General features: G+C 46.0%; 1 protein-coding gene across 2 annotated transcripts in view; it reads right to left on the bottom strand.

Moving 5' to 3' along the window:
- Nucleotides 1-4,802: 4,802 nt before the first annotated feature.
- Nucleotides 4,803-13,127, bottom strand: part of MAML3 (mastermind like transcriptional coactivator 3) — a 403,827-nt gene continuing 395,502 nt past the window's right edge. The window contains exons 4-5 of one of the 2 annotated variants that reach the window (XM_059168405.1): nucleotides 12,015-12,099; nucleotides 4,803-8,379 (exon numbers count right to left, since the gene is read on the bottom strand). In XM_059168405.1, the coding sequence (XP_059024388.1) occupies nucleotides 7,382-8,379; nucleotides 12,015-12,099 (1,083 nt within the window). In that variant the 3' untranslated portion in view covers nucleotides 4,803-7,381. The remainder of the gene's footprint in view (nucleotides 8,380-12,014; nucleotides 12,100-13,127) is intronic. The other variant, XM_059168415.1, reaches the window with a different exon arrangement.

The raw sequence follows: 13,127 nt of genomic DNA, 5'->3' as shown, positions 1-13,127 counted from the left end.
AAAGGGATGGGGGGGAAAGGCCTATCATTTTTAAGGAAGCATCCTGAGACTAGTGTGCAGCTGATGTCCTTGCCCCTGGCCAGGGGAAGGAGGGTCATGGTCACAGCTGGAGCGAGGACGGGGTTCTGCTGTACTTCCTGGGTCATGTGGGGTTTGGGGTCGGCCGCTGCTGTGACTCTCCTCTATTTTCTTCATCTTTTTTTTTTTTTTTTTTAAAGATTTTATTTATTAGAGAGAGAGAGAGAGAGCGCACAAGCACAAGTAGGGGGAGCAGCAGGGAGAGGGAGAAGCAGTCTCTCTCCTGAGCTGGGAGCCCGATGCAGGGCTCTATCCCAGGACCCTGAGATCATGATCTGAGCCGGAGGCAGACAATCTACTGAGCCACACAGGCACCCTACTGTTTTCATCTGTAGGATGGGAATGAGTTCACCTCACAGTCTTCAGGGACTTCAGGAAAATGGAATTATGAGCCCATATAACACATTTTAACATCAGGAAAACGGCTCTGTCGATTTTTCTAGAGAAATCTGGACAGCATCGAGTCTGTCGTGGGCATCTTCAGGAAGCTGTTGATTGGGACTATGCATAATAGGAAAAGACTATGCATAATAGGAAATACTATGCATAATAGGAAAAGAGATAAAGGCATTGAAAAAGTAGTGTTTCCAGAATAGTGGGGAAGAGATGACAACCCGGGGTCCCAAATAACAGTACTAAATATTTGCAAATACCCTGAGAACGCAGTGGTCTGAAAATGGGGCTATCAAGATCCTCCTCACGGGCTGTTTGCCTTTGAATAAGGCCCCTCACCCATAGGGGGCGGCTAGCAAGGCAGTAAAGACCAGAGCCAGCCAACACCAATCCTGTTGGAGCCCGTGCTGGGCCCGCTACCACAGTTCCGTGTGGCTCTTTGCCTCTGTTTTCCTTGGGTAAAATGGGGCTATTCCTCACTGTAAAATGCTGTGTTTCTATGGTCTTTTTACTTTTTAGTATTCTGATCAGTTATGATGACTTGTATTGTGACATTTGATTATTTTACACATTGAAGACAATAAAGAAGAAAGAAAGCAAATTTTTTGACCCCAAAGAACAGTTACTGCATAATCATATCCTTTGGAAGTGGGGAAAAGAACACACGACTTTCTCAATCTGGCACTTGAGCATTTATAAACAATTTTTTTTTTTAAGATTTTATTTATTTGACAGAGAATGATCACAGGTAGGCAGAAAGGCAGGCAGAGAGAGAGGAGGAAGCAGGCTCCCTGCTGAGCAGAGAGCCCGATGAGGGGCTCGATCCCAGGACCCTGGGATAATGACCTGAGCCGAAGGCAGAGGCTTTAACCCACTGAGCCACCCAGGCGCCCCTAAACAATTTCTATGTTGCATCTAAATTGGAGCTATTTAAAAAAGTAAATTACAGGGGTGCCCGGGTGGTTCAGTCGGATAAGCATCTGCCTTCCTTTGCCTTCTGCTCCAGTCATGATCCCAGGGTCTTGGGATTGAGTCCTGCATCGGGCTTCCTGCTCAGCGGGGAGCCTTTCTCTCTCCCTCTGCCTGCCGCTCTCCCTGCTTGTGCTCTCTGTCAAATAAATAAATAAAATCTTAAAAAAAAAGTAAACTACAAATACACAGAATTTGGTTAAAAACTTGTGGAGAGGGCGCCTGGGTGGCTCAGTGGGTTAAGCCGCTGCCTTCGGCTCAGGTCATGATCTCAGGGTCCTGGGATCGAGTCCCGCATCGGGCTCTCTGCTCAGCAGGGAGCCTGCTTCCTTCTCTCTCTCTCTGCCTGCCTCTCTGCCTACTTGTGATCTCTCTCTGTTGAATAAATAAATAAAATCTTTAAAAAAAAAAAAAAACAAACTTGTGGAGAAAGAAGATGGGCACACCAGGCCCATCAGAGCGTTTTATCTTTAAACATCTGAACCATAAAATTTATTTCCTTTGTTCTAATTCTATTGTTACCAAGGCAACCTCTTGATTATTTTAATTCCTATAAATTTGGCTACAAGGAGGAAACATGCTGGCCAGAGAGATGTTGAGTTTCAGATCTGTTTGAGAATTATAGATGTATATGATTTGTATACTAATCAGTTGATGGGTTTTATTTTTAGAAATCAGATTCATTGTCTCAAAAAATGTTATCAAAAAAGGGACAGGAAACTATTCTCTGTTAAAAGTTTTAAGAGGCATAAAAACCAAATGGCAATATGGGATCCTTGATCAAATCCTGGTTGGGAAAAAAATACCCCAAAACAGTTACGGAAGGCATGTGGGCAAGACAACTGGGACAATCTGAACATAAAGTAAGAATTAGGTGGTATTAGGGAATTCGTGTTAATTGTGTGAGGTGCGGTAATGATCTTCTGGTTAGGGGAGAGAATGTCCTAATTCTCGGGAGCTGCATGTTGAGAGGTTGAGGGGTGAAGGAACCGAATGGGGATAACTTATCTGGAGTTGTTCTGCGATGGAATCACAGAAGGCATACATGACACAGTGCTAATAGTTACTAAATTGAGGCATGTGTGCAGTTACTCATTGGATCGTCGACTTTTCTGTTTGATGAGGTTCATAATGAAAAGTTCAAAAATAATTTCTAAGAAGTTAAAACCTAAAATCAGATTCTTGGTAGCTGTGAATTTTTTTTTTTTTTTAAGATTTTCTTTTACTTAATTGAGCGCTCTATGCTTGCGGTGGGATCTGTGGGATCGATAGAGCCACAGCAGTAGCGGTGGCCCAGCAGCTGTCCCGGACACAGCAGGGGTTCCAGGGCCTCCCTTGTGCGGATGCTGCCGTAACTGCCTCCACCTGTTGCATGAAATCAGACAGGTCGTGGTGACTTGCCCATAAGACACTGGTGTGGGAATCAAATGTTACCGGAATTAGGAAAGAGACTAGAGGACAAAACAGAGAAGAGAAAAAGAGGGGGGAAAAAAAGAACAGTGAAAAAATAAAACAACAGAGCACTGATTTTACAATCAAGTAGCTTTGTTCCCTTTCTGGGCTTTTCCTCTCCCCGACTTGCCTTTGCTGGGTTGGAGGTGGGCGCGACGTTAATAAGGAAAAATACCAGCTCATTTGTTTTTTCACCTCTTGTCTCTAGACAGAGTTTTCCTTGAAAAGAACGGTCACAGGCAGAGATAGCTCATCTGGTGCTTCTGAAAGCTCCTTTAGGCAATAAAATGCATCTTTCTCACGGGGACAAACGTGGAGTGACTTTCCAGATAGATGTTTACTCTCTGCCTCTCCTCTCATTGCACACTTACTGCACTGGGATTTTAAAAAAAGGTCGGTGAGATACATATAGGAAATCCTTCCGAAGGAGAAGGGGATGGCGTTCATCCTGTGCATGACACACCTCGGTGTCAATGAAAATGCGTGCTTTTAATTAGTCCGGGCTTAGGAATACTCAACTCTTCTCGGAGCTTCAAGTTTTTCTGTTAATCAGACTACCCTCCCCACCCCCATCAGTTCGTTCTTCCAGCTCCTCTCATCTGGTAGAGTACTAAGCCCTTATCAGTGGGACAAAGCCCCAGGTCACACTGTTCTCTGCACGCCGTTATTCGGCAGCCGCTCTGGAACCATCGTCCTCCAGGAGTAGGACCGGCCTCTCCCACAGTCACATGCATTCTTCCTCTCGGTTGGTATGTATCAAAACTCACCTTTGTTTTGGATCTGTTTTTGATTTTATTCTGTGCTTGTGGGCTGTTTTTCTGCTTAACCCAGATAGTTTTGAATGGTGGTGTTTTACTGTGCCTTTTCAAGTTTGATGGAAAGTCTTAGGCCAAGTCTCCTAGAAGGGGAGGGGTTTCATATGTGTGTGATTCACATGTGTGTGATTCGTTAGCAAAGGCCCCCCAGGAGGGTAATCAGAACAGAGTGGGGAAGGGTGAGAAGCCAAGTAAGGACAACTTCAGGCAAAGTCTCAGCCTCTGCCTGGTCCCACAGGGGAGCTCTCGAACATAAATCCTACCTCAGGACTTGTCCAGACCACCTGACTGTGTTCTCACATTCTTGCACTAGCGAGTCACTGACTACCGTGGATCTGAAGAAATGTAAACTTCTTTTTTTTTTTTTTTTTAAAGATTTTATTTATTTATTTGACAGAGAGAAATCACAAGTAGATGGAGAGGCAGGCAGAGAGAAAGAGAAGCAGGCTCCCTGCTGAGCAGAGAGCCCGATGCGGGACTCGATCCCAGGACCCTGAGATCATGACCTGAGCCGAAGGCAGCAGCTTAACCCACTGAGCCACCCAGGCGCCCCAGAAATGTAAACTTCTAATCATTTCCAACAGTTTGTGGATGGTGCAGGCCAAGAGAGATGCAGCGAGGGCTAGAAGTGAGGTGTCTCTGTGTGTGTGTGTGTGTGTGTGTGTGTGTGGACAGTGTCTGCTACAGTAGGGCGTTACTGTATATATTCCTTGAGGGTTACTTTCCCTTCCCTATATTCCTTGAGGGTTCTTTCTTTTTTTTTAAAGTGAAAATTTTACTATCAATTTTCCAATGAGCCAGTTGGAAATTGAAAGTACTGAATCTACAAATGGACCTCAGTATGTTTCTTTCATAGCTGACTTTCTTCTCTTCTGTTTGCTACATCCATTGGGATGCAAATTTAGAAAGTTTTAGTTGTGTGGTTGAATTTAAAAGACTGGGAATGATTGACTGATCTCCTCTGTTAAATAAATGTTTAATGATATCACGAATTTTGAGACAGGAACTGCAGTTAATCAATTACCCAGGCATAGTATATCTGTTTAATTAAGGTTGGAGATCCAGTGACATTCCTAAAACAAACTGTACTTTGGGTTGATTCAGATAATGATCTTTTATTTGTTTTCTTTTCTTTAAAAGTGGTATGTCAACATCACTTCATTTCTACATTTCAGAGTTCTGTACATTTCTTAAAAGGAAATAAGCAATGCTCAATGTACAAAGTAAAAACAGAAAACTAGAAAAATCTGAATAAAATGGAGCAAGTTGCCATAGGTCATACAGTACAAATTAGTCATTAGATGTCATCTGAAGTGCAATATACCACTGCTGTGATGATGAGTTAAGGAATGAAATAAAAATACTCTATTTTAAACAAACAGTATATATATATTTATATGTATATTTTTTACAGATAGTAGACCCAGTGATATCTGCAGTATTGTAAAAACTTATTTACAAATAACTTTTTTAGACATTACATATACATCAGCACCGTAGTAAAAACAAAAACAAAAACAAAAACAAAACGACCTTATTAAAATCTACCTCTCTAGTTAGTTGGTCCCAGTACTAAGCATTTGGAGGAAGCTATTAAAAGGTAATGGAGCCCCTTCTCCCCTCAGCCACCTCCAGTTTCTCATCATTGCTCATATATGTTTCCTGTACCTTTCAGAAAAAGGTAATTATATTTTCTGTCTTCTTGCTTGTTTACTTTTTTATTTTCTTCGTTTGGTTTTTACCTGTCTCTACTCAAGAGTTTCCATGGTGGTGTCCCTCCCCCATGCAAGGAGTTCATGGTCACCTGCCACCAGGTCTTCCGAGGAGGAGCACAGCCCCTGCCTGGTCTCTTGCCCAACTGGCCTCCTCTGGGCTCCATCCTGCCCCTCGCTCAGTAGATCCACCACCTTGGGACATGGGGAGCAAGCCAATGACAGAGTTTGCCTGCCTATTACCTCTCTGCCCTCTGCCCCCAGCTTTCCTCTCGAACCCCCCAATCCCCCATCTCAGGACCCGCCCTGTGCGTGTAACCAGGCCAGCTCCCCACAGCCTGCACCCATGCGTGGTCACACGGAGGGAGCCAGGCTTTCGGACACCAAGGGAGAGTGTGGCGCGAGAAAAGCACGCTCCGCTCTTCCTACGGACAATATACCACGTGGCCTCCCAAACGGGGCAGTGGGAACAGCAGCAAGGACAAAAGACACAGCCTTATGGTAAGTAGCAGAGGCTGTCATCCCTTGCCGCAGATGTCGCTTGGGGCAGATCTGAGTGAATTACAACGAGAACGACTGTACAGGACTTTGGAAGTGGATGACCTTGCCCACGTGGAAGGAACAGAATTTTCCTTCTTTTTATCATCAAAATGGGTCAGGTGGAGCAACGGACTCTTCAGTTCCTCATCTCTGAGCATTTTAGAGTCGTCTTTCTGGTGAGGAGGGATTAAGGTCAAGGCCAGTTTCAGAGCATCACCCCTGGGAGTTTTCTGAAGGGAAGCAGAGCCTGTGCCGTTTGGGCCACGTCTCCCAGGGTAGACCAGAAGCATCGGGTGTGGCTCACGGTAAGCCGCCATGCAACGTCAGAGGGGCTGCTCAGTTTCGGGCAGAGAATATTCAGCCGACTACACGTTAGAAAAAGAAAACTCCAGTGTTGCCTTTGCATTTCAGGCGTTGTCTGAGTTCTTCCTTTATTAGGATTCTGCCCAGGTCCCCTAAAGACAAAAGCTTCATTTCTTCTCATATAGTCTGTAAGGAGAAGCAAGGGCAGGATGGGGTGGAGGCAGGAAGGAGCAAGGGCAGGGGTGCGGGGAAAAGCGGCCACACGGGCAGACATAGCATCCAGTCGGGGTCTCCCCTACCCTGTGGCCACCGGAAGTAGATGTGAACTGCCTTGCCAAATTGGCAGGACACCGGGCCCCCAGGAGGCTCCAGCCCGACTACCTGGAGTGCCGGCCGCCACCGTCATGGCCATGATCACTGGCAGAGGGCTGCCATCCCCAGGACTGCCGGAGGACCCTTCTCCAGGCTTGCTTGGCTCTCTTTGAGAGGCAGCTGAGAGCAACGCCTCTACAATTCCTGAGGGTCATCACAGGGCAGCAGACAGGCTCGTAGGATCCTCTGTTGTCTCCCGTTCTTCGTGCCTACCCGCCAAACACAGCAGCATGTCTCGACGCCTGACCTCTCTTTGCAGCCAGGGTTCAGCGCATTTCCGACCTGTGCTCTGGGCCTGTGCAACCACGCAGCAGCCTCTGCGGGACGCTCCTCGGCCCCTGAGGCTTTGCGGTCTGCGGCCCCGGGGGCCAGGCGGGGTTGGCGGAGCCCTCACGCTGGGCAGCAGTCCCGTGAGGCTGGAGCAGAGATCCCTGGGCCAGGCGTGCACCAGAGGGCCGAGCGGAGGGGCCTCGGATCCGTCTTCCCTGCCTGCCTCCGCGGTGTCTGCCTCTCTCACAGCCAGGATCGGCGTGGCCTGGTGTCTCGGTTGCTGTGTGAAAATCAGGTGAAATGAGGCCCAGCGGGGCTGTGGATTGGCACCTGGATCTTTCACTGTCAGCCAGCTGCAGTTTTGCTCAGTTTGCGTGGGTCAAAAAAACAAAAAAACAGGGATGGCTCAACATCCTGTTTCTTTTACACGTTTTAAGCTTTAACACTAGGAGTCGTGCTTCTCGGGTTTCCTTTGGACTAGGGGTTCCCGAACAACTCATCAAGCTCCTGCATCCACTCGTCCCCTGGGCCGCCTTTGATGATGGAGTCCACGAGGTCCGCACTGTCCGAGAGGCCGGGGAAGGAGGCCCCGGCTGCCTCGCCGCTGTAATTGTAGGACATGTCCTGAGGGGCGTTCCGCTCGTAGGCCTGGCTCTGGCCACCCTGAGCGAAGTTGCCGCCGGGCATCTGCTGCTGGGCTGGGGGCTGGCTGAACGCTGGCAGGCTGGGGACGCCCTGGCTTAGGCCAGACATGACCATCGGCCTGGCCTGGCCGCTGCTTTGTTGTCCTGGGAGTGGCGGCATCATCTGCCGGCCCATGGCAGCTGGGTTGAGGGTTCGCACGGCGCCAGTGTTAGCGTCCACGACCTGGCTCAGTCCCTGTGGGAAGTGTTGCTTGGTCAGCCTCGGCTGGCCAGCTTGAAGCGGGTAGCTGGCGCCGTTGTTGAATGATCCCAGTTCTCCACTAGTCCTCCCGGGCATGCCTTGTAAGCTCCTCTGTGGCCAGCTCTGCGCTCCCTGCTGGACTGTTCCCATAATGCCCTGCAGCCTTGGCGGGCCCTGGGGCCTTGGCAGGGCTTGGCTCACCGGCCCTTTCATCTGCTGGTGCTGCTGGGTAATGGCGGAGTTCACCAGCATGCTCTGACCGAAACCGCTCACCATCCCAACCCCTTGCCCCGAGGTGGGCTGCCTTGGCCCCTGGGCTTGGTTGTGTGTGATGCTCATACCACTTTGGTTTGGGTGCTGCAACATTTGGGTCATTCCTGTGCTCATATTGTACATTCCTGGTTGGCTGGTAGGCGTGTTGCTATAAGGGGCCAGTCCCATCTCTGACTGGGCTGCTGCCGTGGCCATTGTCCCTGGGTTCTGGGAGGGTCCCATTCCCATCATGCCTGCGTTCTGTGCCATCAACCGCGACGTTCGAATGCTCTGGAGGGCTGCTTGGCTTCTCACAGCTGCGATGTCCTGGGGAGAACCTACAGGGGAAGAAAAGACATTCCCATCCACTCATCTCGATAAGCAATTTACTGTAACATATTGTTGCGATTATCTGTAGGCATGACAAAATTCTTTTATACGAAAGGATCTACTCTGATCCTAAGTCCTTAACAAAAATGATTATTTTTCTGACTATAACATAGGCTGATTGTAAAAAAACTCAGAAAAAACTGAAAAGTACAATGATGAAAATTCAAGTTACCCGAATTCCCCCCCATCCAGAGATAACCACTGATAACTACTGTATAAATAGACACATGAAAATAGGGATCATACTGGACACATGCTTTTGTAGTTGATATACTCTGTTATTCTTTTTGTACACATTTCAGAAGCAATTTTTTTTCTCACTCTTCTTGATAGGATGCCACCCTCAACCAATCAGATACCATTATTCTTGGAGGTGAGAGGGAATTCACATCCTGGGCTAAATTAAGAAGCAACGGCTGATCACTTTGTGTATTCTATTTGTGAAGTGGAACATGGTTCAGTAGAGAATACTATCAATAAAGACCATTAGGCTAATTTCCCTTAAGACTTGAGTGGGATTTGAGAGGTTAAAGGTCACTGCTTCTGCTAAGAAGCTATTTCAACAGATGGGACATTTTTTGGATCCACTCTACAGATTTCCACATGCTCCAGATTCTCTGAATCATAACATGTCAGTGCAAACTGGCCAGCTTCCTGAGCTAGAAAAAGAAATCATCCTGCTACTTACTCCTTGGCAATGAACTTTATGCATTTTTGTAGCAAAGTCCACTCACTCCTACAAGTCGGCAGTGACTTCTCTCAGCAGATCACTGACATGGTTTTAATGATGCTGTTTAAAAAGCTGGCCAGAGGATGAAGGCCAAGTCTCTCAACTCTAATTAGGCATTTGAGGGAGTCCTTCTTTACATGTTCCTAGGAAATTTCCAAATCAGCCAAGAGAAAGAAATGTCACCCTTAGAGCCCCAGTCAGTTTTGTAAAGGGCTAGGAGATGCACGAAAAGAAGTTTTTTCCATGTCCCTCTTAATAATGATTAAGTCTATGAGACACAGAAAAATGGTTTGTTTTATTTTCTGGACATTTAAAAAAGATGCAGCATGGGAGCCAATCGATATTATAAGCAAATGTGATACCACTTGGAACTGGGATGAGAAACCAGATGAAAACAGTGTAAGCTTGTTAAGCCTGGCACCTGGGCAGTAAGTGTATTTCTGTCTTCCTGATGGGGTTATTGATTTCTGGGCAGCAAATAGGTCTCCATATTTTCTTTCTTTCTTTAAGAAAGAAAATTATGGGAATTTTGATTATGACTTAAGTTTTTGTGGCTTGAGATCGATACCATGCTGCACTGAGAAATGAAATGGTTTCTGTGGGGGAAAGCTGCCAGGGCTGGGGGCGAGCCCTAGAAATGTTTCAGTTTTCCGTTTTAAGCTTCATTATATCGAAGTGACTTAAAAAAAAAATCAAAAGTTCCTGTTAAACACTGGATGAGAGTATATATTGCAATCTGTAATCTTGTTATGAAGTTTTGTGACCTTAATGACTAAATCTGTATTGACTACATGGCAAGTCTGATCAACTGTGGTGAAATGGGTTATTGAGTTGTTTATAAAAAAATTTTAAGGAGAAAATATTGCTGACTCAGAGACTGATTGGCTAGACCCAAATTTTGTAAACAGGCTAATGAGCTACTGGAAACAGATGAAAAGACTTCCATATTTTGGACATTTTTGTTGTATGTTTATAATGGATCTATTGAGGGACTGGAAATGGTCTGGGCCACTTTGGTGAATGAGAAATAGGTTCCTCTTTTTAGAAGACAGAAATGCTGCAATGCCTTTTAAGAGTTATTGAAGCATTAATCCAAGCCAACCTTTATTTTTAGTATAAAATGACTGTACTACTATCTAGGTATAACTTTTATAGAAAAAAGGGCATTTTATTTTATTTATTTATTTTAAGATTTTATTTATTTATTTGACAGAGAGAAACACAGTGAGAGAGGGAACACAAGCAGGGGGAGCTGGAGAGGGAGAAGCAGGCTTCCCACTGAGGAGGGAACCTGATGTGGGGCTTGATGTGGGGCTCTATCCCAGGACCCTGGGATCATGACCGGAGCCAAAGGCAGATGCTTAATGACTGAGCCACCCAGGTGCCCCAAAAGGGCATTTTAAAACCAGCACTCAGTTCCATATTTTTATCCTAAGTAGAAACAAAATGCTTTTTTATTAATCTAGTTTAATACTTGTATAGAAAAAAATGCAAATGTGTTTAAAGAATTACCTTGTCATTATCTGATTACTATATACGTTAAATAACAGACTAATTTTTTTTTCTTCTTCTTCCGTTTTTGTCTAAGACATATTATTGTGAGGACGCTGTACTCAAATTAATTTTCTTGCCCACTGGTCACAGTGTCAAAGAAAATCTTCCACATTCAAATAGAAATCATAGGCAATTTTTTTCTTAAAAGGGTCTGTTTCCTATTTTCACTCATAGGAAGCCTGTATTTGTGAAAAATAAACATTTCTCTATAGGCATGTAACATTGCCCAGAGGCACAAAACTTAATAAGGGAAAGATAGTCATTAAACCTTTGAAATATGTAGTGGTGAGTGTTCATGGAGGTTCTCATGCAAGTTGTTCCTAACGTAACTCTCCAAGGACACTATTTCTTATCTACCAATTTGCTGTTTTCCCAGATACATAACATTATGATATCTAAGGTGTTAGTAAAATAAGGATGAGAGGAAAAGAAAAGAAAAGAAAAAAGTGTACCAATCGCCTCAGGGACCCAACAATGTCACTGGTGGTTCAGGCTAAGTACAGCTCAAGTTCAAAGAGAAAAACTTTTAAAACTGGACCCAAACCATACGGAATAACTCCTAATACAGAAGAAGTATTACATTTCAGTGGGCTCCTTTATTCCAAAAGATAATAAATGAATTATGAACCTAGAAAAGTCAAGGGACACTCTGCTGGGTTTTTAGAATTTTACATTTTTAATTTATTGTTAATGGAAATCACTGGTTCTTAAAGTGTGGGCCTTGGCCAGCAGCCCCAGCAGCAGAGCAACTCCTAGGAGCCTGTTGGAAAAGCAGATTCTCAGGATCACCCCAGACCTGTGGAATGAGAGACTCTGAGGGTGGGGCCAGGCCGACTGTGCTTTTTTTTTTTTTTTTAATTCAATTTAGTTAACATATAGTGTATTATTAGTTTCAGGGGTAGAATTTAGGGATTCATCAGTCACATATAGCACTCAGTGCTTGTCACATCACGTGCCCTCCTTAATGCCCATCCCTCAAACACCCCTTCCCCCCACCCCCCACCCCGTCCCCTCCAGCGACCCTCGGTTTGCGCTTCCACAAGCTCTACGGGTGATTCTGATGCAGCTTAAGTTCGAGAACTATATCTAAAACAAGAATTATGCGTGTAACAGTGACCATTTCTGCGCTCCCCTGCCTATGACCAAGTGAGAAGCAGAATTCTTCAAACACTACCAGCACTAATTTAGTGCTGTTACCTGAACTCGAACCCAGCCCAGGAGGTCAGGCCCCTGGCTACATTTGGATTTACACGTCACGGCTGGAAGGTATAAAACGGAAGAGGGGTGCACTGGCCTCACCTTGGAACTGATTGACCTGCTGCACGGGGTATGGATTCCGCTGCTGCTGGAGGTGCTGGCGGGGTAAATGGGATTGCTGCAGCTGCTAGAACGACAGGACAAGAAGGGCAGGGGGGTGACATGGGAGACACAATGAAATATCGTGGCAGCTTGGAGGAGGCACTTTTTCAACACGGAACTTGGTGTTGAGGAATCAGGTGCATCCAGGCGGGTGCACAAAGCACAAGTTTGATGGATTTTCACAAAAGCAAACACATTCCTGGTAACCGGCGTGTGGATCAAGAAACGGAGCTCTGCTGGGAGCCGCGCGTGCCCCTTTCCAGTCATTACCGACCCCAGGGAACCACTTTATCCAGCTGGGAAGCACTCTCCTGACCTGACAACACAGACCAGTGATGTCTGCTTTCGTAGTTGGTGTAAGTGGATTTCTACAACGTTCTGGCGTCCAGCTGTGGGGTCTGGCTTCCCGCATTCATCACTCTACTTATGAGACTCACCCATGTTGATGCATGTAGCTGTGGTCAGGTCGCCGTCACCTTTGAACATTATTCCATTGCAGGAATGACGAGACCACGACTTATTCACCTATTCTCCTAGTGATGATCTTTTAGAGTGTTTTCAGTTTTGGGCTGTCCCCAATATGCTGCTAGGGACATCCTCGCCCATGTCTTTTGGTGAGCATCTGGCAGATCTGCTGATCCAGGAGGAGGCGGTTTTGACTTGGACCATCTACCACCTGCCTGCATGTTTTCCTTAGCATTGCGGGACCCAGCTCGAGGGACAAGCAACTAATTTTTAATGACCTAAATAGATGCTTCTGGTACAGGAAGTTGGGATTCTCAGGGACTATATAAACAAGGCTCATCTTATTCCCACGGGGCCACACTGCCTGTAAGACACATCCCTGCAAGTTAAATACACAGCATTTAGTGCCTTAAGGAAACCATGGGGGACTCCCTGGGTACCAGGAGTGGAGGAAGAGGGACAGGGGAGGCTGGCCACCCCTGTCCCTCTTCCTCCACCCCTCGGGGATTCCGCCCTGTCCGCACTGTTACCAATCTACTGGAAAGGCTATTAGGATCATTACCATGCTGTATGCGAAAAGGGAACGAA

The sequence above is a fragment of the Mustela lutreola genome, chromosome 1, assembly GCF_030435805.1.
Source record: "Mustela lutreola isolate mMusLut2 chromosome 1, mMusLut2.pri, whole genome shotgun sequence".
Lineage (NCBI taxonomy): Eukaryota > Metazoa > Chordata > Mammalia > Carnivora > Mustelidae > Mustela > Mustela lutreola.
Note: the sequence above shows the minus strand (reverse complement) of the source record. Positions and strands in the feature narration are given on the sequence as shown.